At 46.1% G+C, this 26,838-nt stretch overlaps 1 protein-coding gene across 1 annotated transcript; it reads left to right on the top strand.

The window, feature by feature from the left end:
- Nucleotides 1-1,098: 1,098 nt before the first annotated feature.
- On the top strand, nt 1,099-2,120 carry PtA15_8A267 (uncharacterized protein; the record flags this gene model as incomplete). Its single annotated transcript, XM_053171678.1, has 3 exons — nt 1,099-1,123; nt 1,212-1,618; nt 1,689-2,120. The coding sequence occupies 3 exons, from the start codon at nt 1,099-1,101 to the stop codon at nt 2,118-2,120; spliced, it is 864 nt and encodes a 287-aa protein (XP_053022918.1).
- Between the last annotated feature and the right edge of the window lie 24,718 nt (nt 2,121-26,838).

Below are 26,838 nucleotides of genomic sequence, written 5' to 3'. Positions count from 1 at the left end.
TCAACTATTTACATTTGGTGGACTTTTTGGAATTGGCTTTGGTGGTTGCAAGTCCCTCCTCGAGCGTGTACAGCCTCTCCGTCAACCGCACAAAGTGCGGGAGAGGCTTGTGTCTAAAGTGCGCATGCTCGCGTGTCACGGTTGGGCTTCTGAGGTCCTTTTTTTGTAAAAATCCTATAAAATACATCCAAATACCCAGTCAATGATAATGTTGGGCAGGGTGTGCTCAAGATGGGGGTCTTCATCCCCATCAAGAAGGATTTTGAATTTTTCAAAAATTGTATGTGTAGGATTTTTTACAAGCCAATTTTAGTTCAACATGACTTTTTTTTTTTTCTTCAAACCAAACCATTCCTTATGTAATCAATAGAGGACAAGATGGCCATCCCAGGATATCAAACAGATTTTTTTTTGAGGAATTTTGTGAAGGAGGGATCCTGGTTGAGAAGCCAAGAATCAACTTCAGTTCAATCCTGAATAGTCAGATTTTCAGATTTTCAAAATCTTGAAAAAATTCCTGCTCCTCCAATTTTCAATATTTTCTTTTGAAAAGTGGATGAGGACGTCCGCACCATCCTCCTCTATCTCTGACCCAACTTTTTACCTCCGGGGAGATGGATGTACAGGAGGTGCAGCCGTCCAAAAGTCGGCTACACCATAACTGGCCAACCGTGACGCGGTTGTAAGTCAGTTTTAGAGTCGCTCCGCGACCAGGGCTGCCCGCCCCCCCCCCCCCCGCAGAAGAGGGACTTCCACAAGTTCGGTCCCTCCTGCCGAGGGGCCAGTTCGCTTCGCGAGACGCACGCCCGCAGCGAGGGCTTCGCGTCAAGTTCGGGGTGTCAGCACAGTCAGCTCCTGTGACATGTCCCTCGCCGTGAGAGTCTGCGGGGGCTGCGCAGCACCGGTGAGCCAGCCAGAGTAAACCTAACCGGTTCACTCGGGCCGCGAGATGGTTTCATCCCCTCCGGCCGCCGTCTGACTCCAGACATCAACCCACCAAGTCTACCTCCCAGCAGCCTTTAAACTCGGCTTCAAAACTTGATTTTGTAGCTAGGCTGCACTCGTCCCTCTTCACCCAATCCACTCTCAAGACTCAAGATGGGCAAAACCAGAGAATTCAAAGGTAACAAGATCCTGCAATCTACGTCGAATTGTCCGGAATATCAATTATTGAAATGATGACGCTGAAATCCGATCCTGCGCTTTGACAGAGGCCTACTTCAACAAGTTGAAAGACTTGATGGCCGAGTTCCCCTCTGCATTCATTGTCAACGTTGACAATGTCGGGTCCAACCAGATGCACCAAATCCGACAAGCTCTCCGTGGTAAGGGTACCGTCTTGATGGGCAAGAACACCATGGTCCGACGTGCCATCCGAAACATCTTGGCCGACAACCCTCAGTACGAGCGTATCCTCCCTCTCGTCCGAGGAAACATCGGTTTCGTTTTCACCAGTGGCGACTTGAAGGATGTTCGCAACATCATCACTGCAAACAAGGTTGCTGCCCCGGCCAAAGCTGGTGCTTTTGCTCCGTTGGATGTTTACATCCCTGCCGGTAACACTGGTATGGAGCCCGGGAAGACCTCTTTCTTCCAGGCTTTGGGAATCCCAACCAAGGTAAATTTCCATCAATCGATCAGGTGTCTCTCTTTGCAGAATTCTGATTTCCATGTCCTCTGATTCTTAGATTGCTCGTGGTACGATCGAAATTGTCTCTGACATGAAAATTGTCACTGCCGGAAGTCGTGTTGGAGCATCCGAAGCCACGCTGCTCAACTTGTTGAAGATCTCTCCCTTCACATACGGGATGACCGTTGTTTCGATCTATGACAACGGAAACGTCTTCTCTCCCAGCGTATTGGACATCGACGAGCAGACTTTGATCGACCAATTCTTGAGTGGAATTAAGACGATTGCCGCCATCTCGCTTGCGATCAACTACCCCACCGTCGCATCCATCCCCCACAGCCTTGTCAACAGCTACAAGAACCTCATCGCCATTGCTCTCACCACAGATTACATGTTCGAAGGGGCACAGAAAGCCAAAGACTACCTCGAAAACCGTAAGTCTCCCCATCCTTGCCACGATCCCCTGCGTCTACTGACCCTATGTTATTGAAAAATTCAGCCGACGCTTTCGCCGCTGCCGCTGCCCCTGCTGCTGCTGCTGCCGCCGCCCCTGCTGCCGCCGCCGCCAAGGAACCAGAACCCGAGGAAGAGGAGGATGAGGACATGGGACTTGACTTATTCGGATGTGAGTAGAAAAATACTCTTTGACCTGTCAATCCCCATGCAACTGACAGCGTTCTCGTCTTGTTTCAGAAAATGGGGGGACGAAATGCTGTTGAGGGTACATTTCAAGCTTGATCGATTTCAACAGACTGTATCATTGTGGATGCACAAAAGACTGAGGCCCTGTTTGGCAGCAATCATGTTATGTGATGCCCCGCACTTACCTAATGTGATACGCATCACTCTTGAATTTCACATCTTTCAACATAACGAGTGTTTGTCTTCCACTTGTGTCATACAGCTTGCCTACATAAAAGCTTGATGGCCGGTAAATACCGGCCATCGAGCGTACATACCGGCAAGGCCAATCGAGTGTTTAACTCCTCTGGACGATGGCCAGTACACGGTAATACAGAGTCCCTTTCGGGGAACACATTATAGTCCCATCGATGACTATTGGTCATCGAAGGGAATACATGGTCCCTTGGATGACCACTGGTCATCGAGGAGAATACTAGCTTAACTAAGCCTCTCGAACGGAGGGTCCGGGGGACCCTGCCCGGAGGGCTCTCCGCAGGAGAGGCTTACACCTAATGTCTGAAGTCTGGCAGGGAAAGGAAGGATATTCAACCCCAAAATCACTAAATAATTATTTAAAAATCAGCAAAACATGTACAAAAAAAACTGAATAGACAATTTCATTGGCAGTGCTGATGCGCACCCTCACCCAAAAATTTGAGCAAAAAGACCCAAAACTGATTGAAGGAATCCGTTTTGAAGGTCAAAGGAACCCTGAAGGATATTACATTGCTCTGAAGATCCATTTTTGGATTTTCTGATAATATGCACAATTGAATTTCCTTTCTGCAACAAAATGCAACACTCCATGTGTAGGATCTGCGGGTTTGTGGATCCAGGATCCACCAGGCATGATGGTTGCACATCCTTAGTTTACATTTCTTCATGTTTTTTTATTTTTAAACCATTGGTACAGTGCAAATGGTTTGGATTGAGGAGATGAGACCAGTGCCAAATGAAAGCTGAGGTCCAGAAGTATCTTTTGGCTCTGGGGCAGGTCCACAGGACCTGAGGGGGAGGCTGGCTGAGGGTTAATATTTTCCCTCCAGCCAATTGTGATTTCTTTCCCAGCCAAAATTTTGACATTACGCGCAAGGCCCTCCCTGCGGGAGGGGCCGCTTTGCGGCCAGCCACAGCGAGCCTCCCACCAGGGGGGACTTGTGTTAAGTTAGAGGAGAATATGTGCACAGTCCCTTTGATGACCAATGATCATTGAGGAGAATACATAGTCCCTTTGATGACCAATGGTCATTGGGGAGAATACACAGTTCCTTCAATGAACAATGGTCATCAAGGGGAATACATACATAGTCCCTTCAATGACCAATGGTCATTGGGGAAATACATGGGCCCTTCAATGACCAATGGTCATTGAGGGGAATGTCCCTTTGATGACCATCAGTCATTGATGGCCGATTTTGTTGGATCGGTCATCAATCTTGATGACTGGTTGTGTTGGCCCATTGATTGGAGTGTGTACTTGGCTTATGATGACCGGCACAAAGTCTGTACCAGCCATTGAGGGGAGTAACAGAGGTAGAGTTGGGGGTGTGTTGTGTAAGGGTGCCAATATCACCCCAAATACACCCCCAGGGGTACTATATCGGAAATGGCGGGGATGATGGGGAGTGATGAGGAAAGTCGTGATGACCCTCATAACTTCTCAAATCTCCCAAACATGCGAGTGATACAATATGGCCTCGGTGAGGCCCGGCTATAGAAAAGCAGTGGTTATTACATAACATCACTGCTGCCAAACGGGGCCTGAGTCAAACATTGTTTTAGGTGCCAATTATAAATGTGTTTTTGAGATATTTTTCAAAAGTTTTTGAACTTGCGCAAAAATTGCAGTGCAATTTTTTTGAAATGTACACCCCAAGGCCGATGGAGTGCCCGGAGGGCAATTGGGTTGCGCCCCTGGGACCCTGCAAGTCAATGACCACAATGGTGGCACTCAATCTTGACATGTCCCAGGGGTGCACCACTGTGACGCACCTGAGGCGTCACAAAACATCCCCGTTGCCCAATCTGATCACGCACCTGTTGCGGAAATGGGATTGGCGCGCCACAGCAACACGCCCTTGATTATCCCTTGGGCGTCCCATGGGAATGAGGACCACGCTGCTGGAGCGTTCTGGTTGCTGGATATGGCAAGGTTGGGGACCGCTCAGCCGCTGCCAGCGGATAGTTGATCCGGTGCCCTTGGGGCACTGAGCGGCGACCTGCGGATATTTGACCCGGGTCCCTGGAGGCGCTCAGCAGCAACCCGCAGCTATTTGATCTGGCACCAAAAATGTATGCCGGATCCATTGGGATCCAAATCAATTGGATCATGCTGGTGACTGATGGCAGGTGGATGCTCTGCGGAACTCTGATGAGTCAAAAGCAACTGCAGGGCCCATGGGACTCACGTGGGCGGGGCTTTTGGTACTGGCGCTTGACCAAGGGTCAGAGCACACACATATAATTCAATAGGTTCTTGGGGGTGGGCATGGCCCCCCATAACATTGCATTGCTATAAATAAAGAAATGAATCATAGTATCTCTACTTTGAGTTAGTCTTTGACTAGCTACTGGACCAAGTAGCTACCGGCGGCCAAAAAATCCCGTGGGCTGCCAAGTCTCCTTGTACGTTGGCATCAGAAGGTACAACAAGACCTGCTGGAAAGAGACAGAGGATCATGAGGTAGTTGGAACACTCCTATTACGGAGTGTGCTTTGGAACACTCCTATATATTACGTAGTGTGCTTTGGCACACTCCTATCTATTACGGAGTGTGCTTTGGCACACTCCTATCTATTACGGAGTGTGCTTTGGCACACTCCTATCTATTACGGAGTGTGCTTTGGCACACTCCTATCTATTACGGAGTGTGCTTTGGCACACTCCTATCTATTACGGAGTGTGCTTTGGCACACTCCTATCTATTACGGAGTGTGCTTTGGCACACTCCTATCTATTACGGAGTGTGCTTTGGCACACTCCTATCTATTACGGAGTGTGCTTTGGCACACTCCTATCTATTACGGAGTGTGCTTTGGCACACTCCTATCTATTACGGAGTGTGCTTTGGCACACTCCTATCTATTACGGAGTGTGCTTTGGCACACTCCTATCTATTACGGAGTGTGCTTTGGCACACTCCTATCTATTACGGAGTGTGCTTTGGCACACTCCTATCTATTACGGAGTGTGCTTTGGCACACTCCTATCTATTACGGAGTGTGCTTTGGCACACTCCTATCTATTACGGAGTGTGCTTTGGCACACTCCTATCTATTACGGAGTGTGCTTTGGCACACTCCTATCTATTACGGAGTGTGCTTTGGCACACTCCTATCTATTACGGAGTGTGCTTTGGCACACTCCTATCTATTACGGAGTGTGCTTTGGCACACTCCTATCTATTACGGAGTGTGCTTTGGCACACTCCTATCTATTACGGAGTGTGCTTTGGCACACTCCTATCTATTACGGAGTGTGCTTTGGCACACTCCTATCTATTACGGAGTGTGCTTTGGCACACTCCTATCTATTACGGAGTGTGCTTTGGCACACTCCTATCTATTACGGAGTGTGCTTTGGCACACTCCTAACAGGGTATCCTAGATTTCTTACTGGATATCCAACTCAGGATATCTGGTAGTGGTTGAAGTGGCCAAAAAACAATATTCAGTACCTCCAGAACTGGAGCAATATTTTTTTAATCCTAAACAAGCCCTACATCAAGATCAAAGCTGACAACCTGAAACAGGATCCAACTATATTTGATTCTCTATGTTGAAAATCATGATGATGAAGTGTGTCAAAGAATCAACTCAAACTCACTTTCCCATACACCAGAAAAATGTCTTGTGGAAGATTTCTTTGGAAAATCCAAAAAGAAACCATCAAACCAGTTGTTGGTGTGGAAGCTCAAGAATTGGCCACCAGAAGCTGACTTTGAATCTGAATTCAAACCACTTTTTGACAACTTCCCTAATTCACCAGGTGTTCTGGCAGCACACTTTCCCAAGAATGCCAATGCACCTGACCAAGTCACTTTCTTTTCTCCAGGAATCCTAGTATTATTTTACCATCCTTTTGGCTCCTGCTCACATGCTGATTTGGAATTTTTATGTAGTGGCCCAAAGGTTAGTATATATAGCTAAGAAGAACTGTGAAAGTTGGATCACAATGGCTTCAGTGTCAGTGTTGGTATCCTCCTCTTCTGAATCATCCAAAATGGGGTCATGGCCTTCATGCTTGCAAATGAAATTCCAAAGCATGCAGAGAGTGTATATAAGGCGTATTTGCTTCTTGAGGTCCAACTCTGGTGTGGATGAAAGGATGCAAAGATTTCTCTTAACACATCCAAATATGCGTTCAATAGTGTTGCGTAAGGAAGCAAGTCAAAGATTGTATAGCTCTTTGTTGCTGGTTGGGCGCTGAGAAGCAATTGCCTGTTCTTAGCTATATATGCTAACCTTTGGGCCACTACATAAAAAGTCCAAATCAGCATGTGAGCAGGAGCCAAAAGGATGGTAAAATAATACTAGGCTTCCTGGAGAAAAGAAAGTGACTTGGTCAGGTGCATTGGCATTCTTGGGACAGTGTGCTGCCAGAACACCTGGTGAATTACGGAAGTTGTCAAAAAGTGGTTTGAATTCAGATTCAAAGTCAGCTTCTGGTGGCCAATTCTTGAGCTTCCACACCAACAACTGGTTTGATGGTTTCTTTTTGGATTTTCCAAAGAAATCTTCCACAAGACATTTTTCTGGTGTATGGGAAAGTGAGTTTGAGTTGATTCTTTGACACACTTCATCATCATGATTTTCAACATAGAGAATCAAATATAGTTGGATCCTGTTTCAGGTTGTCAGCTTTGATCTTGATGTAGGGCTTGTTTAGGATTAAAAAAATATTGCTCCAGTTCTGGAGGTACTGAATATTGTTTTTTGGCCACTTCAACCACTACCAGATATCCTGAGTTGGATATCCAGGATACCCTGTATCCCAACGCACACTCTGTAATAGATAGGACTGTGCCAAAGCACACTCCGTAATAGATAGGAGTGTGCCAAAGCACACTCCGTAATAGATAGGAGTGTGCCAAAGCACACTCCGTAATAGATAGGAGTGTGCCAAAGCACACTCCGTAATAGGAGTGTTCCAAAGGGCACTCCGTAATAGGAGTGTTCCAAAGCACACTCCGTAATAGGAGTGTTCCAAAGCACACTCCATGATAGGAGTGTGCCAAAGCACACTCCATAATAGGAGTGTGCCAAAGAACACTCCGTAATGGGAGTGTGCCAAAGCACACTCCGTAATAGGAGTGTGCCAAAGCACACTCCGTAATAGGAGTGTGCCAAAGCACACTCCGTAATAGGAGTGTGCCAAAGCACACTCCGTAATAGGAGTGTGCCAAAGCACACTCCGTAATAGGAGTGTGCCAAAGCACACTCCGTAATAGGAGTGTGCCAAAGCACACTCCGTAATAGGAGTGTGCCAAAGCACACTCCGTAATAGGAGTGTGCCAAAGCACACTCCGTAATAGGAGTGTGCCAAAGCACACTCCGTAATAGGAGTGTGCCAAAGCACACTCCGTAATAGGAGTGTGCCAAAGCACACTCCGTAATAGGAGTGTGCCAAAGCACACTCCGTAATAGGAGTGTGCCAAAGAACACTCTGTTACAGGAGTGTGCCAAAGCACACTCTGTTACAGGAGTGTGCCAAAGCACACTCTGTTACAGGAGTGTGCCAAAGCACACTCTGTTACAGGAGTGTGCCAAAGCACACTCTGTTACAGGAGTGTGCCAAAGCACACTCTGTTACAGGAGTGTGCCAAAGCACACTCTGTTATAGGAGTGTGCCAAAGCACACTCTGTTACAGGAGTGTGCCAAAGCACACTCTGTTACAGGAGTGTGCCAAAGCACACTCTGTTACAGGAGTGTGCCAAAGCACACTCTGTTATAGGAGTGTGCCAAAGCACACTCTGTTATAGGAGTGTGCCAAAGCACACTCTGTTATAGGAGTGTGCCAAAGCACACTCTGTTATAGGAGTGTGCCAAAGCACACTCTGTTATAGGAGTGTGCCAAAGCACACTCTGTTATAGGAGTGTGCCAAAAACGCGGCCACAGTTGCTTACGGTCATGATGAAATCAACAACAACACGGAGGCCTTTGTGGCTGACATTGGCCCAGAGGGGGTTGGGGAGGCCCCACTCAGCAACTTGGATGCTGTGCAGGCCGCCTGGGATTGGGCAGGCAACACCGGTTTGACCGCGGCAGATTTGGCCCTTGACCATCCATCCAACCAGGAAGAAGAGTTGCCAGAGCCGGAGGGTGGTATGCACTAATACTGGAAATACACCATTGATTTAACCACACCTCTGGCACCTCAGGTTGGGACTCAAAAGGACGCCTTGCCTTGTCCGCTGATAGGCCGCTATACCAATAGTTTTCCGGTCAAACTTGTTTGGGTTCAGTCTGGAAGGACCGTCAACCTACGCAACTACAAATCTCAGGTTAAACTGAGACTTCTCTCCTCAGGGTGTAAACGGGTTGGGTTTGGGTCAAAACACAGTGCCCAAACCCAACCCAACATTTAGCATGGGTTGGGTTGGGTTGGGGCTGATTTTAAAATATGCTGCCCAAACCCAATCCAAGGTCATAATGTTTTGGGTCTTGGGTTGACCCAACCTATTAGGCGCTGGAGGCAACATAGTTGGGTCGCAGGCTGACCCAATTAGGAAATAGGCTGCCCAAACCCAAACCAACAGCTTTACAAGGTGGGTTTGGGTCATGTCATTTTCTTTAGGAACAGGTTGGAACCCAAAAGGTCTTGGGTTGGTTTTGGGTTGGCCCAACCCATTTAAACACTAAGTCACTGATTTTCTGGTCAAATCAGCGAGGGCCATAACAAAGGAAGAGTTTGGTGAGGAATAGCCATACAAGATGTCAGCTGGCTACGTGCCACGAGCCATCGTGACAAAACTTGTAATAAATATTAATTAGAGACATTATTACGTATAATTTAATTAGCGCCTAGCGCGCGCAAAGCAGAACTACCTTAAAAATCATATGCTTTACCTCTGGTACACCGCAGCGAACACCTCCGGCGCACCGAGGTAAGTAATAATAGAACTCTTACATCATAAAAACTGTCACAGTACTGTAGTACCAAGGACTCAAGACAAACAAGTGACATGTAATCAAATCTAATGACAGGACTCTACACTACCTGTCATTAAAAATCCTAAAAAAGCCAGTCATACTCCCAAGATTGGACAGAGTATGACTTATTCCAAATAAATATTCTTCCGACCAAAGCATCCTCCGCAAGAAGAATCTCTCCAAGGGAGCCAATGGGATATTTAAAGAGGTGAGTTCCCCTCCTTCTTGGTTCCTCAGCTTATTACACCCACTCGAAAACCTGACCGCCTCGACTGCTAACTTCTTGATACCCTTTTTGTCAAGACTCAGCTCCAAAGCGCCTTCCGGATCTCGTTGTCTTAAGCATTTGCACTTCCTCTCCTCTCGCCGAGTACCGCGTCGCAACCGGAAGGACATATACAAGTAAGTAAGCATTCCTTCAGCCGCTCCGACGCGCTCTCCCCATCCACCTACCTTCTGGGATCCCAACCACACTTGCCTCGCAGGCCCCAGTCTTATTTTTAGGAGGGATCCAAACCACCCCTGCTCCGTCAGGCCCCTCCTTTTTTATTGTCTTTTCTTCTTTATTTCTTTGAAATAAAACACTCCAATCCCAGACTACTTGTCCGCTTGTTATCTATCAGTCGGTGTCGCCAGAAGAGATATCCTCTTAGCATCACTGAACCTGACAACTGGGGGTCTGGCCGGGAACGCATCCTTGACAGTTCTCGGATCCTATCTCTATCCATTTCACTTTATAAAAAACCAAACCAAAAACTCCAAAAAATATCTTCTCTCTACATTTTTATTATTTACATCTTGATCTGTAGAACCTACCACCTAAATCTCACTTCTCTATCTCGTATATTTTGTCTAATCTACTCTCGAAACATCTTACTCATACCAACTCTTAAAAATCCCTTCATCTCGTCCCTCAAACACCTAGTGAATCTACAGGAGAACGCAGAACTAATCGCTTACTACCTCCGCTACCTCAGATTAAGGAAGGAAGAACGCGACCGCAACTACGTTCCGACACCTTGGGAGACCCTCACCCGAGAAGAACAGATCCAGTTAGCCGTCTACCACGCTCATATCCACGAGCAAGAAGACATTCAAGCCCGACTCGAGATTAACGCCCTTGTAAGAGAACATCGAGCCTATCACAAAGAACAAAGAAGGTTAAGAAAGCTTAAAGCCAGTAAGCTTTGTCTCCCTATTCCCGTTCTGAGTTCTTTCGTAAATATTAAGCTGAAACGGTATTCTCTATATTCTCAGTGGCCTCTGACACCAAATCTGCCCAGACTATTGTCGGAGATCTCAACGCATCGACCAATACACTTGCTCCTGCTAGCGAGAACAGCAACACCACCGGTCCTTTAGCCGAAAAGCCCGCTGAAACCTTGAACAGTAAGCCGTTATATACTTCAAACACCCGCTACACTAAACACGACAATCACTTAACCTCCCTCTAAACATGACTGTTCCCACTAGGTCCAACAAACCCAAGCTCCAAGGACTCCTCCCTGACCCAACTCGAGCTAGAGGAAAGACAGCTCCAAGAACGGATCAAGAAGATGAAATTCACGCCCCTAACCCGCAAGGAAGGCCCAGCTCCGATCCCGGAGAAGGATACTTCAAAGGAGATGGCGATGGATTTAGATCCAGCCCCCTCCGCATCCTCGGCGGTTACCCCAGCACGCCCCATCATCCCCGCTATCCCAGCACGCCACAGCACGCCCAAAATATCCGAGCTCTCGGAGAAGGAACAGACCAAACTCCGAGTCAAAAAGCACGTGGATATCTGGAAGGAATGTCTCAAGGAGGCATTACTAGGGGCAACGCCGAAGCTCCGAAGCCTCTTAACCAAAGCCCAAGAGAGCCAGAAGGCCCTCCAGAAACTGATCCCGAACGACGAGATCGAAGACTTCGTCAAGGGATGGAACTCGTGGACTGAGAAGAAGAAGTTCTTTCCCGCTCCACCCAAGACCGACAAAGGCAAGCGCCGCAGCTCGACTTCGATCAACTTCGAAAACCCTCACAAATGGAGAAAGATCGGCAACATGCTCAAGATAGCTGAAGGCCTTTACAAGAACATGGACTAAGTACTTCTTTCCTTTCCACCATACTTGACTCCCTTGATGTAGTAAACATGAACATTTCCACTCTTGATGCAAATAGTGAAGCCAACCTGAAGACCATTGTAAATAAATGTGATTCCCTCCTTCATGATCTTAAGTCTGATTATCGAGCAAACTCTTCTGATATCCTGAATTGTGTCGAGAAACCTTTGCCAATTGAATTCCAACCCCAGCACCTGGAGATACTTAAGAAATTACTTAAAGAAAGTGAGGAGCTGAGGAAAACATCCAACAAAACTGAGAATTTGTTGAATAAATTCTCAATGAGCCTAAAAGATGTTGGTAAAGAGTCTCAGTACGACCTGTTGAGCAAGATCGAAGCTATGATATCTTTGCACTCAGACTATGTAATATCTTCTTTAAAACAAGATATTATCATTAATCAAAAAAAGAACAAGGATACGTTAGCAGACATAAAAAATCTCTTGATACAACAAGGATCACGAATGAGTAACTTAGAACTAGTATCTGACGCAATGTACAAACAGATGAGCTTAGTAAACAACGAGTTGCAGCAGCTAAAAGCTAAGACAGAGGAAATCCTTATGAGAAAAACTGAGTGCGCCCCCTCTCCTCGCGCAGATAACAACACTGCGAAGTACAACAACCCCTTCATGAGAGATGAGGCGCCACATAAAGAACAAAGTAATAGTTTCCATCAGAAGGATAGCAATAGCCCATATGATGAAAACAGAAACAGCTCTCATAATAACCCCTCCAATGGCCCTCGTCATTCTACTAGCTTTAGGACTATGGATAACGCAGCCATACACAAGCTACTCCCCCCCATCAAAGACTGGCCCAAATTCACAGGGCAAGGAGACTATGATCACGTCAATTTTATCCGGTACATAGACCATATGTTAACTTTGTACAGAGCCGATGATGAAGTTGCCGTTGTCAGGTTGCCCCGCCTATTTGAAGGAGTAGCATTAGATTGGTTTGTGAACAAGCAAGAAGAAGTAGGAGAACAATCTTGGGGAACATGGAAAGAGCTAATAAAGGCTAGATTTGGTACCCGACATTGGAGAAATGGGGTCCGCTTAGCCCTAGATAAAGACTTCTTTGATCCCACAAGACATGTTGCACATGAATGGTGCCTTGTCCAAAAGAGGCACATCGACGCAATACATCCCTTGGCCACATTGGAAGAAAGAAACGATTGGATGCTTAATCAACTGAGGTATAATATTCAACATCCTATGAGATGCCGGATAGGCGATAGAAGCGTGGACTTAGCAGATTTCATCACTACTCTGGAAGAAGTAGTCGAGCACACGGGTTTTAACCGAAGATTTAAACCTATGCCAGAGAAGGAGACAAGTCCGACGGAAATGCCTCAAAAGGATAAGGCTGCACCTAGCAAAGAGCCTCTCAGGAAAGTACAGCAGCCCGAATGTTATAACTGTGGTGAAAAGGGGCACAAGAGACCTGATTGTCCCCATCCTCGTAAAAAGATTATGAATGTAGAGAAAGAATCAGACACCAATACGGGAGAAGAATTGGATGATGCATCAGAGCTTAACTTGATAGTCAATGATCATGAGGATGACTACCGAGTACGTGTTATACAAGCAGACATCGGCAATGACCTTAGCGTAAATACCATTCATGGCAAATCTCACTTGCCCCAGAAATGGGATCCAAGTATGGGAGTGGGCCATGTAACCGACACTAAGATCCTCACTAACAAACCAGAGTTAGGAAAAAATTACACTCTGGGTAAATCCAGCTACACTACAGTTTTGTTCTCCGGAGCAGAATTGAAGGTGTTACTGGATATAGGAGCCTTCTGCTCATGCACAAGTCAAGATTTCCTTGATTCTTGTTACCCTGCTTGGAGGAATAATTTGCTCCCTCTACCAAAAGCAAAATTCAGCAGTTGTAGTTCAGCGATGCAGCCAGTAGGAATAGTATCCATGCCGTTAATATTCCCTCACACGCAAGGATCAGTCAGACTTGTGGTAGAATTCGTGGTTCTGAAGGATGCAGTGTGCGATTACCTTATCCTGGGCAACGACACATTCTGCATGTACGGCATTGATGTATTCCAGAGCAAAGAAAGGCACTATACAATAGGGGGCAACTGGAAAAAGAAGTTCCTTATTTGCAATATTAATACCCGACTACTGGATGCTCTTACGGCAGAAAATGTTGGGAGTCAGAAAGAGAGAATGCTCTTTAAATCAGACTATCTAGACCAAGCAGCGGTCAACGACAAACTGAGTACGGAGCAGAAGGAAGACATCTTACAAATTTGCTTTGAGAATAAGTCAGCCTTCTGTACCAGCGATGATCCTATTGGGAACATAAAAGATCATGATATGAGCATTGAACTCACGGTACAAGCTCCATACCCGCCTATCTTGAGGAAAGCTCCATACCCCTCAAGCCCCAAGTCCAGGGAGGCCTTGGGAAACCACATTTCTGAACTATTAGACCTAGGAGTAATCCGGAAAATAGGACACAACGAGCAGGTTGATATGACTACACCGGTCATGATAGCCTGGCATAACGAGAAGTCCAGGATGGTAGGAGACTTTCGCGCGTTGAATACTTACACAAAACCGGACCACTACCCTATCCCCAGGATAGATCACGCTTTGCATAACTTATCAAAAGCAAAGTATATTACAACAAGTGCTAAAAGGCTTTCATCAGATACCTATAGCCCCTGAAAGCCGCAAATTCTTGAGAATTATTTGCCATCTTGGAGTATTTGAGTATCTCCGAATGCCGTTCGGGATCAAAAATGCCCCTTCCCACTTTCAGCGAATGATGGACTCTGTTTTTGGAGCTTACATCAGGCAAGGATGGATGATGGTGTACATTGACGATATTATCATTTACTCCGACGACTGGGAAGATCATAAACAGAAGATTGACTTGGTCCTGAAAAAAGCTATTGAAGTAGGGTTAAAAATGTCCATAAAGAAGAGTAACTTCGGATACGATGAGCTGAAAACCTTAGGTCAAATGGTTTCGGGCCTCAGGCTGGCAGTGGACCAGCATAATGTAGCAGCGGTCCTACTGAAACCTATGCCGGTCAATAAAAAGGAAATGATGTCTTTTCTTGGTTTCTGTAGTTACTATAGACAGTATATTCCCCAATTCGCAAATGTCAGTAAAAACTTGTAGGCCCTATGTAATGATGATACAATTTTTGAAATGACATACGAAAGAGTACAAAACTACGAAGAACTAAAAGGATTACTAACTACCGCGCCAGTATTAGCTCAACCAGATTATGATAAACCCTTTATTCTGTATATCGATGCGTGTATGGATGGGTTAGGGGCGGCTCTTCATCAAGAATTCATGGAGGACGACCAGTTAGTGGAAAAACCAATTCTTTTTATCTCTCGTCAGATCAAAGAGTCCGAGAAGCGGTACGGAGCAAGTCAAATGGAGTGTCTTGCTTTAGTATGGGCGTTAGAAAAATTGCATTACTACTTAGATGGTTCTTACTTTGTAGTCATAACCGATTGCATGGCAGTAAGAACTCTGATGAACATGAAGACCCCAAATAGGCACATGCTCCGATGGCAAATAGCAGTTCAGCAGTACCGCGGGCATATGACTATTGTTCATAAAGAAGGCAAAAAGCATAGAAACGCCGATGGATTGAGCAGGTGGGCACTTCCAAACACTCCGGACAACCCCGCATATGATCCGGAGGATGAGGACATCTTTCCCATCCTGGGAATTCACGTTTGCGATTTAGATGAAGCCTTTTATGACCTAGTAAGAAGTAGTTACAATAGTAATGCAGACTTGTTGACATTAGTAGAAATACTTAAGAATGACAACAGTCCCCCAGAGTTAATTGCTAGCTTGCATTCGGACTTATCGCAGCACTACAAATTAGGTAGATTCACCCTGTTAGACGGATTATTATACTACAGGCATAAACATTCTAGTATTCTGGTACTCAGTGACAAGACACAGATACGGGATATCCTAGCAGAATGTCATGATAATGTGAATTCAGGACATCTGTCGGAAGAAAGAACATTAGAAAGAATAAAGAATACGGTGTGGTGGCCAAATTGGCTAAAAGAAGCCCAGACATATATCCAGTCTTGCGATGTGTGCCAAAAATCCAACAAACAAACGGGTAAAAGGTTTGGCCTCCTGCAAAAAATCAAGGAGCCTACTCGCCAGTGGGAGATTATCAACATGGACTTTGTGACTGGACTCCCACCTGCGGGCGCTTACTCCTTTAACTCGGTTTTAGTGATAGTGGACCGTCTCTCCAAAAGAGCACGATTTATCCCCAATCACAAAGACGACACCGCGATGGAGGTGGCGCTGTTATTCTGGAACAGAGTAATGTCTGATGTAGGGATCCCAAAAATCATTATCAGTGACCGGGATCCAAAATTCACGTCGGAATTCTGGCGCAACCTACATGACATGTTAGGAACTAAACTAGCCTTCTCCACAGCCTATCACCCGCAGACGGATGGGTTAGCTGAACGCATGATCCAAACTCTGGAAGATATGCTCCGCAGATTCTGTTCCTTTGGACTAGAATTTTAGAATCAAGACGGGTATACTCATGACTGGGTAAGTCTTCTTCCAGCCCTAGAAATAGCATATAACAGTAGCAAACACTCCACGACGAAAGACGCCCCCTATGTGCTAGAAAGAGGTTGGATTCCTAGGATGCCAAGGAACACAGTCAATGACCAATTACCTCATGTTCATCCCACAGCATCAGACTTTAAGAAAATGCTAGATTTTGCGCAAGATCACGCTAACCAGTGTGTATCAGAAGCCGTAGAGTACAACAAAAATCAATGGGATAAGAGCCATAGAGAACCAACATTTCAAATTGGAGAAAAAGTATTACTCTCCACGGTTAACTTTAATAATTTAGGAGGAAATAAAAAGCTCAAACCTTCTTTCATCGGACCGTTTGTCATCAAACAACTCCACGGAAAGAACGCGGTTGAAGTAATACTCAGCAAAGAGTTAACGCGCAAACATCCTGTGTTTCCTTTGAGTTTGATCAAACCCTGGAAAGCCAGGGAAGGAGACTCGGATAACATTAGGCAGGAAATTCTGATGGAAGAACCCATCATTTTGCCAAAACTACAAGTACAAAAAATACTCAAGGAGAAAAAGGAGCGATTAAACGGAAAAGATATTCGCCTGTATCTGGTAAGGTATAAAAACCAATCAGCAGATAAAGATGAATGGCTACCGGAGAACAACATCCCAGATGGACTCATTCATCTGCGGACTTTTAGAGCTTCTAAAAGGACTAAATAAGCCTAAGTAAACAGGTTTTGAGTAACCTCATCTTTAGGGGGAGGAAATGTCAGCTGGCTACGTGCCACGAGCCATCGTGACAAAACTTGTAATAAATATTAATTAGAGACATTATTACGTATAATTTAATTAGCGCCTAGCGCGCGCAAAGCAGAACTACTTTAAAATCATATGCTTTACCTCTGGTACACCGCAGCGAACACCGGCGCACCGAGGTAAATAATAATAGAACTCTTACATCATAAAAACTGTCACAGTACTGTAGTACCAAGGACTCAAGACAAACAAGTGACATTTAATCAAATCTAATGACAGGACTCTACACTACCTGTCATTAAAAATCCTAAAAAAGCCAGTCATACTCCCAAGATTGGACAGAGTATGACTTATTCCAAATAAATATTCTTCCGACCAAAGCATCCTCCGCAAGAAGAATCTCTCCAAGGGAGCCAATGGGATATTTAAAGAGGTGAGTTCCCCTCCTTCTTGGTTCCTCAGCTTATTACACCCACTCGAAAACCTGACCGCCTCGACTGCTAACTTCTTGATACCCTTTTTGTCAAGACTCAGCTCCAAAGCGCCTTCCGGATCTCGTTGTCTTAAGCATTCGCACTTCCTCTCCTCTCGCCAAGTACCGCGTCGCAACCGGAAGGACATATACAAGTAAGTAAGCATTCCTTCAGCCGCTCCGACGCGCTCTCCCCATCCACCTACCTTCTGGGATCCCAACCACACCTGCCTCGCAGGCCCCAGTCTTATTTTTAGGAGGGATCCAAACCACCCCCGCTCCGTCGGGCCCCTCCTTTTTTATTGTCTTTTCTTCTTTATTTCTTTGAAATAAAACACTCCAATCCCAGACTACACGTCTGCTTGTTATCTATCAGTCGGTGTCGCCAGAAGAGATATCCTCTTAGCATCACTGAACCTGACACAAGATGTAATAATTTTATCCATGCAACAACTGTCCATTCTTTGCTAATGCATGCTTAGGTTAGTTCAGTATATTCCTGCCCACTGTGGAGATCTCACACAACAGCAAGTATGAGCTTGGATGGGAAAATGTAAGATGTCACTGACATAGATAATGACATGCTACAAGGGTGCTTGAAAGGCTGCCCTTGTCATCTGGCTACTATGTCAGAGCCACTGTGACATAATATCACAGAAAAGAAAATTGTTACATATGTTAGAGACATTATTACTAATCTCCCACATACGTAACACTATAAAAAAGAAAGAGACATTATTACGTACTCTTACATATGTAAATTGTAGAATATCACTTCAGATTCCTAATCTACGCCTAAAATAAAGTAGGGTATCCCACTGCAACGTACCCTAAACTCTTACTCCTTCCCTGTGTAAATTACACATGAAAAATGTACCCAGTTATCACGGATAAGGTAGCGCTTATGCTTATATGCTCATGTGCATATGCTTGTAAGCGTCACAGACACCCAAAAGGCCGTAATCACGCCATACTATGAAGATATGACACCTTCTGAGTCCCATGAGCGCCTAGAATGTTCCATTACATATGTAATGATGTAATGAAAACATTCTTGACGCACAAAGATAAGAAGTACCAACCAATTGGTACATGTTATGTCATTATGTAGACCAAATCAGAACAATTGGCCACAAATGACAGCCTACATGTCCCAAACAGTAATTACCATTATGTAACTTGTAAATTAATCTAAAACAATTACTATGTGTTTCAGACTAATTATGATACAGAAGCATCATAAGTGGCCCAATCTAGAAGATAGGACACACGTGACAGCCCCTACTAGTTAGAAGTGTTTTAGACTAATCCTGATACGGCCAAACATTACTTTTGCAGCCATTTGCACGCCCCAAAAAGAAATAGTCCTCCTGTAGCGTTGCCAAATTGGTATAGAATCATGCCCACAAGTTGGCCAACTGCCAAATTGAGCCAGAATTACGCCCACAAGTTGGCCAGTAGCTATATGTCTCCCTGAGCGCCCCCAGAGGGCTTTCATGACTATTTAAAGGGCCCTCTGTGCGCTCCAAAAGACCCTCCCTCATGCTATTACACCTACTCTGATTATTACCCGCTTCCAACACGTGCTCAACACTTGTTCTCTGCCTGGTAAGATCCTTAGTTGCTGACTTTAGCTTCATTCCTTCGTCTGAATCTGCTCAGATTCTCCCCTGAAGAACCTCAAGACTCTAAGGGCTTAATCCTAGTGAGTTTAACCCCTTTCTCTTGAGATTCTCAGCTTTATTCTTGCTGGGATCTAAACCACCCCTGCTTGCAGGCCCCAGTACTAACAGGTACCTAAATCTTCTGCCTTTGCACGATACCTTAGAGGGATCTAAACCACCCCTGCTTGCAGGCCCCTCTTATTTTAATTATACTAGAGTCCAAGGCGGCTACGCCGCCGCACCCAGAGGGTTGTTGGAGAAAGTGAAACAGCGGCGACACCAGGAAACCCCGCACCGTCAGCCCTGCTGACACCAAGGAGAAGGCCGCCGCGCAACTGACTTTCTAACCCTGTAGATCTTGCCTTGAAGACAATCACAAGCAGTTAAAATTCCGACTGACAACCGTTGGCCCAGGCGAGAAACATCCAAAAATGTTCAAAAGTCAAGCAGGAGGGGCTCATTTAGGACCAAGGCGCACCCAGCAAGTAACACACCTCAACTACAAATTTATCAATGCTAAGTTCCTCCACAAGATATGGTTACAGAAAGAAGACTGAGGGAGCGCGCTAAACACATTACCAACAGGTGTTTTGGAAATACAAGACTCGGGAGTATGACTTATTCCCCCAGCAAAACGCACTGCAGAAAAGGTTTCTACTTTACAAGTAGCAAATCAACCCACACCCTCCGAGGAAAACAAACATTTTCAAAAGTCAACATTCAGCGAGCTGGACGTCCCATCAGAATCATTATCCAGCAGATCCTCTGATGAAACGGTCACCTGGGTAACCTGAAAAGCATGAAAGCGTCAGCCCAATGCAGCAATACTTTGCCAAAGATTCCATCATAGTCATTCACCTCAACAATCATTCGACACGACCTGTTCCCAAAACCCTCCAGTGACCCCTTATACGCGATCTTACTCCCGTTGAATAAATTCAATCCTTTTGGGAAGTCATCCAATGCCAAGCCTAATATACAACGCACACGGAAAACTCCATTGTTTGACAGCTTTGGAAATCATCAGCACAATTACAAAAGAGAAAGAGCAGACGCCGCACCTCGCCTGTATGCTCCAGGGTAATATCCGCCAGAATGACACTCGTGTCTGGCCAGGAAGGCTTGCTCTTAATTTTAACAACAGTCCCAACACCGGAAACCTGGACGCGTCTCCATTCCGTGTGATGTCGCTCGAGGTTTGAGTTCCTCTGATCACCAGGCGTCCAAGTCAGCTTAGGAACACGCATAAAGTTTACTCCTTTTATCTCTCCCTCAATCGCATACAGTTGGCCCGCTACGAGCGGTGTATCTGAGTTGTCCGCCGTCATTAAGTTTACTTGGAAAATTGTCTTCCCGCGAGTCCACGTCCCTGACGAAGCCGCGTAACTCTTACTCGCGCGGGGAGTATCGCCACTTGGATGCCTGACAAATTGGTGTGCCTGAGAGGGGCCATGAGTCTCTTTTCGAAGCTTAAATATCAAGACCAACTCACTTCTCCAACTGGAATGAACTTTCCAACAAAGCGCAAACGATCCTCGCCATCTATAAATGAATCGCCAGTGGCCAAAGTGATCTTCGCCTTTTGGAGCATGTTGGATGGCTTCAAGCAATTTAAATGAAATTCCAGTTAGTTTGAAAGAGATTGTCCGAAGCTGAGAGGCGTTGGATTAGATTGACAAAAAGTTTGTCAGTCCAGGGCAACAGCTTTTAAGGCAAATTTGCCACTTCAACTGAGCGCCCAATAATCCGCTGCCCGCCACGACACCGCGTCCTACGCCACAGCTCTCCCCGAGGCGTGTTGCACCCGTGAATGCCACGGCGTCCGTGGCAAACAGCCAGATTCGTCTTGTACCTTTGAAGGGATGCCGAAAACAACGTATCATTATACATCTGCCAAGCGAACCATGCCCATCGCGCCCAACGAGTTACAATGGCCCAGGTGAATCCATCCCGGCCTCACACCTGCGGGACATCCCGAAACCTGCTCCCGTCTCAGCACCTCTCCTCCGATGATGTCGGTTGGAACCAATGCCCTGTCAACCTAGGCTCTGTTGCTGTTAAGGCCCTGAGGCATGCAAAGCATGGGTCGTCAAGGCCACAAGATTTCTCTACCACATCCGCGAGAGAACTCATCGTTAAGGCCATACAAGAGCTTTTCATTACGCGCGAAATGTATAATTCAACAGCAAAACAATTCGACGTTATTTTCCTGCAGAGGTTCATCACCTTTGATCATCAACATGGGAACTTCTCCAATGACGAAAATACATTAAGCGCGAGAGACGCGAGATAAAGTAAACGTTCACCGTGCCGTTGTCAGGTTACAACCCGCCCCACGAAAATCGCACGTAGCATACATCCTCCATTTGAACCTTCCTCGAAAGCCAATGGTCTTGAATTCAACCTGGAACGGGAAAGCGTCAGTCACGAGCTGATGAGCCAGAAGTTTTCAACGCACTCTTATTCCGGGACGGGTTGAAAATTGATTTATGGACTACGTTGATTACCCCATCCCGATTCTTTGGCTTTGCAACAAGTAAATCCTTCACATTTGAGACCCGCGATAACACAACGTAAAGTTGACCATGAGCGAATATGTCTGTCTGCAGAAACACCCCGACCCGCGCAAGGGTTTTTCCTTGGCTTTTGTTGATGGACATGGCGTACGCCGGCTTGACTGGAAACTGAAATCTGAAAAACGACTGGCCCGATCCCTTATTCGCCTTAGTCTGTAGCTTTATCCTAGGCAAAGTAACTTCTTCGCCACCAAATGGCCCACCCATTATCACGCCACATAAAAAACCTTGCGCAACTTGAGTTAGAAGGACCCGAGTCCCGTTGCAAATACCATTTCCAATCCTCAAGTTACGGGTCACCACAACTGGCATCCCAACTTTTAGGGTTAAAATATGATCCGGCAGTCCCTGTGGAGAAAGCTTATTCAAGCACTCTTCCAGTAAACTGTCAAATGCATCAGGATCCGGAGTATCAATTGACCTCAAAACAGTAGCCTGACCCGGAAGCATCCTCATCACTTCCTCATTGATATTCTTGACATCTCTGTTCAATGGGGCCAATATGCATCGCTCATTCAGGTACTTGACTTTTTCTCCAATCGGTTTTCTGTTTTGTTTGGATATATCCTTGTACACAAAATCAATCAATGTGATGCTACTTGTGACATCCGAATCAAAATCAATAATGTTTATGTTATTTAGATTGATAACCTCGAAGTCGTTCGACTGGTTAACCCCTTCGCCAAGGGCTAACAGGGACTCCGCAAAATTGACGTTGTCGGCTGCCTCATCTTCCGCCAGTGCCCTGGCAAGCCGCATGTTTTCCTTCAGCTTTAACTGCGTGAGTGCCTCCCAAAGTACCGACGATTTCAATGTTGCATTAAAGGACTTAGGAAATTCGTCGTATTTCACGACAGGAAGAATTTGTCTGAAGTCGCCAGCGAATACAACAGTCTTCCCGCCGAAGGGTTGATTGGAACCACAGAGCCGCTGTAAAGTGATACTCACCGCCTCAATTGCAAAGCGGTGAATCGTGACGATCTCATCCCAGATGATGAGGTTTGAATTGATCAGCTTTTCGCCCAAAATCGTGTCGGCCTCCACGGTGCACTCGGCTCCCTCAACTGGATCGATGGGAATGCTGAAAGCGGAATGTGCAGTTTGGCCGCCGCGGAGCAGGAGCGCGGCAACCCCTGACGAGGCGACTACGATATTCCGGTGACCTTGAACCTCGGATGCATCAATGATTGAATTGAGGAGGAAGGTCTTCCCCGTTCCTCCCGGCCCATCAATATAGTACATTCTCCCTTTCGCCGAACCCAACGAGCTTACGACCTTCTTGAATATCGTCCGTTGGCCATGGTTGAACTGCGCCTGGTGACGTTCAAGTCGTGAGCATATGTCGGTTGTTTGGTGAGGCGTCAACCTTTCTCGTCGCATCTCATCAAGGATACCTCTTTCTTCGGAGGAAACAGCGATTCCGCAACTCGCCAGCGAGCTAGCCATGCTTTCCATCATCGCCTCGAGGCGGAAAATGCCGAGGACACGGCGCTCTTCCAACCGTAGTTGGCGGCTATTCCGTACCGTCATGTCCACTCGGATTAAGTCGTCGGTAAGAGCCTCGAGATGCGCATCAAACAGTGCCTTTGGGTCTGAAGGCGGAGAGTGGACGCAGATGATAGCGTACATTTGGGTGAGTTGGTAGCCCGACTGAACTAACCCCGCCTCCGCCAAAGCTAAGTCATAGAGAGAATCATTCGCGAGTAATCCGCGAGCGTTGCAAGCATCCTGGTAGGAAGCATAGAGTTCGCCATTGAATTTCCGGAAATCTTCAAAGGATTGTGCCCCCTTTATGTGGAGCAGCAATACTCGAAGGTAAAATTTTTCCCCAGCAAGATAAGACACCGTGTAAATCCTGCCAACGCATTCTGCTTTAGTTTTTCGAGGTTTCCACTCCTTTTCGCCCTTATGCCACCAGAAAAAGACGGGAATGTCCCCATATAGTAACGTTCTCGCTCGCCGGCCATCTGCACCAACTGCGTCCGTCTGATTCAGTTGTAGATAGCCTGTAAGCGTTGTTCATGCTGCTTTCCCGCTTTTGATCTGACCTTCAGCCCCCTTGTTCTCATTGAAATAGACAACGTTTTCGTTTTCTTTGTGAATGGTAAGGCGAGTTACCGCCGGTGATCTATCTGAAAGGGGAAACTTAAAAAGACGCCAAGCAGCTGCAGTTGATGTGTTAGCTCCAAAAGTAGTTAATCAGGAGAACCAAAACTTCTACTAACCTTCAGGCGGTGATATATACCAGGCGTCAATATAAGCCTTAGTCTCATCTTCGACTTCCAATGCCATGTAACTCCGGTCATGCCCCTTTGTTATATACTTATACAAGTATTTGATTGCTGTGCTATGTACCGGAATCTCAACGTTTATGTGGCACTGGAACATTAACGTGAGGAATTTGTTGAAAGGCACAACTGAACCGTTGTCAAACCGTGTGGCTTGTTTCTGGACAAAACGTCCGTCATTGCGTCGCAAATACACAGGATATGCTCCATTGACAGTGACTGTGCGTGGCAAGAAGGGTTTCGGGAATCCTAGCTTGCAACCCTTCTCCCGAAAACAAGACCTGCCCTCGCATGGGCCGTGTAGCATAAACCGGGTGACAAGGGCGTGCAGTTGCGGCTCTTCAACTTCGTCGGGGATTTCCGCTGACACAAGGAGATCAATTTTTTCCGGCGTAGTCGGCTTGTCCTTTTCGTCAAGCGTGACCATCAGGTGGGCGTGCGGCAAACCGCGCTTTTGAAACTCAATGGTGTATACGTATGCAACCACCTTTCCAAGACGACCCATTTTCACAAGTTCATGTATTAATCCTTTAATCTTGAGACAAAAGACTCGCGCGACGATCGTGGGATGGTCGAAGGCCTTTTCGCCCTTTGGAATCATCGACGCTATCGCAATCCAATCTGGATTTGCGGTCATGGTTATAAAAAGGGACGGCGGGCCGAACTTGTTGCAAATTGCCATTGAATTGTAGTAAAGTTGGCTCATTCCGCGGGGACTTCCAATAAAAGTGGCAGGCAACACGACACGCCTAGCTGAATAAGATTTCTGGTTCTCGAGACCCTTTATCAGTGCACTATATTGACTCGCCTTCATAGCTTCCTGATTATCCCTTATGTACTGCAATCGTTGGCGTTCAACGCAAACGTACATATCGACAACGAATTCTTGGAGGAGTGATTTGCCGCGAAGAATTGGGGAGAACCTTCCAGGTCGGTCAAAAAGGAGATGCGCGTACCATTTGAGTGATCCCACTTTCCTGTTCTTGACTGAAGGCAGCGTCAGCTCATTGATCTAATTTCCAGTAAGCGGGACTGGCAAACCCCTTTCAGTTGAACAACGGTAATGCAAGTGCCATTGCTGTTCGCCCCTCGGAAAAAAGAGCGGGTATCGTAGAGGAAAATAAGAAGAATGCGTGTCTGAAATTGAAATCAACTTATCATCCTTGCGGTGGAGTAAAATATCTCTTTCCTGCAGGATTTCCCCGTCGCCCGCCACCACCGCGGCCACTTCGCTGAGGGTAGGCTCATTGTACCGCTTTGGGTCTGCGCCGGGTCTTGAGATCCCTTTAAGCTTCAGCGTTTTCGCGTTAAACTCTTCGAGGACCTGACGTGCCGATTTGAACAACTTTGCATAAGGGTTATGCTTATACATATAGGCCATGATTGTTGAAACGGTCGAAGGTTGCAGCCTTGAAACTCCCCCGTTGATGATTCCCAATCCTTGTGCCTTCCGAACCCGAAGTTCTGCCTCGTTTGTTCCATGATCGCCGACAACGAAAATTTGGGCAAACCCCGGGTCAGCCGGTCTTAAAGGCTCAATGCTAGAAATCAGGTGAGTAAGGCCGCCGCTGTAGGACTCGTGTGGGACACTAAATATAATTTGGTGAAATATCCGCTGAGGGGGAAATAAATTGCTTAATAGGTTGAAAGGCTATTACAACTTACGGGTGGTTTGAAAGACCTGCCCCTCTAATAATACTATGCAAATATCTAAGAGTCTTGTAATCAATATTTATAAAGATATGGCTGATTCCAAGATAGATCTTACTTTCATATAGTAATCTCTATCAGACCTAGATCACTTGATTCAACAGGCTAGCAAATCTGCTATAACTTCTTTGCTCGCAGGCAATATACTTACTTTGTGATACTCGTACTACACGTTACTAATACGCTGTTTAACTCGAACTTGTTGTTGTGTTATGCTTGGTTCTACTACTGCTGAAACACTAATACTGCTACTAAACTTCTACGCTACTTGCACTAACCACTAATACCGCTAATAACCGCACTGCTGACTAAACTACCATATGTGACCAAACCTTCCTAGGCTGATTGCAACACTAACTAACTACCGTAACTAACTAACCACTGTGACCAAACCTCTGTAGGCTGATGGGGAAAAGTCTGATGAGGGGAGAAAGGGCCTTCTTATATATTGAAGGGTGAGGAATTTTTGCTCCAGGGAAGCTCCCCATGAGGGATTATTGCTGCAGGGGATCTCAACTACACAGCCTCTCATGCATTTACTGCGCTGCCTGTACAAACAACGAGGGGTTTATGCTGCAGGAGACACTCAACTACACAGCATCTGCATGCGTGTGCTGCACTGCCTTACAAACAATGAGGGATTTATGCTGCAGGAGACGCCTCCTGTACATCTTATCTACCTGCATATGATGTGCTTCATGTACAAACAATGAGAGATTTATGCTGCAGGAGACACTTCCTGTACAGCTTATCTGCCTGCATATGCTGTGCTACATGTACAAACAATGAGGGATTTATGCTGCGGGAGACACTTCCTGTACAGCTTATCTACCTGCATATGCTGTACTATGCGTACAAACAATGAGGGATATATGCTGCATGAGGCACTTGAGCTACACAGCACTTTCATGCATGTACTGCGCTGCATGATGTCATGTGTTGCTATGCAACCAAGCCATCTTCCATCCTCTTCCACACACTCTGCATCCACTGTCTAACCTGTTCCATTCCCAATGTTGGGGGTCAAGGCCTCTCCTCCCATCTTGCTCCTTCTTCCCTTCTTCCCCCGCACTGTATTACACACTCCCTATACTATAATACTTCTGCAATGTGCTTTTGGCATTGTCATGCATATGGAACACCACACCGCTCATCCGAAAAACATTAACACCAGCCGGCCCCTGCACCGAGTAGTCAATGTTGGTGCGCAGTGACATAAATGACACG

Source organism: Puccinia triticina, chromosome 8A (assembly GCF_026914185.1).
Source record: "Puccinia triticina chromosome 8A, complete sequence".
In the NCBI taxonomy this organism is placed as follows: domain Eukaryota; kingdom Fungi; phylum Basidiomycota; class Pucciniomycetes; order Pucciniales; family Pucciniaceae; genus Puccinia; species Puccinia triticina.
This window is presented reverse-complemented; position numbering and strand designations above follow the sequence as displayed.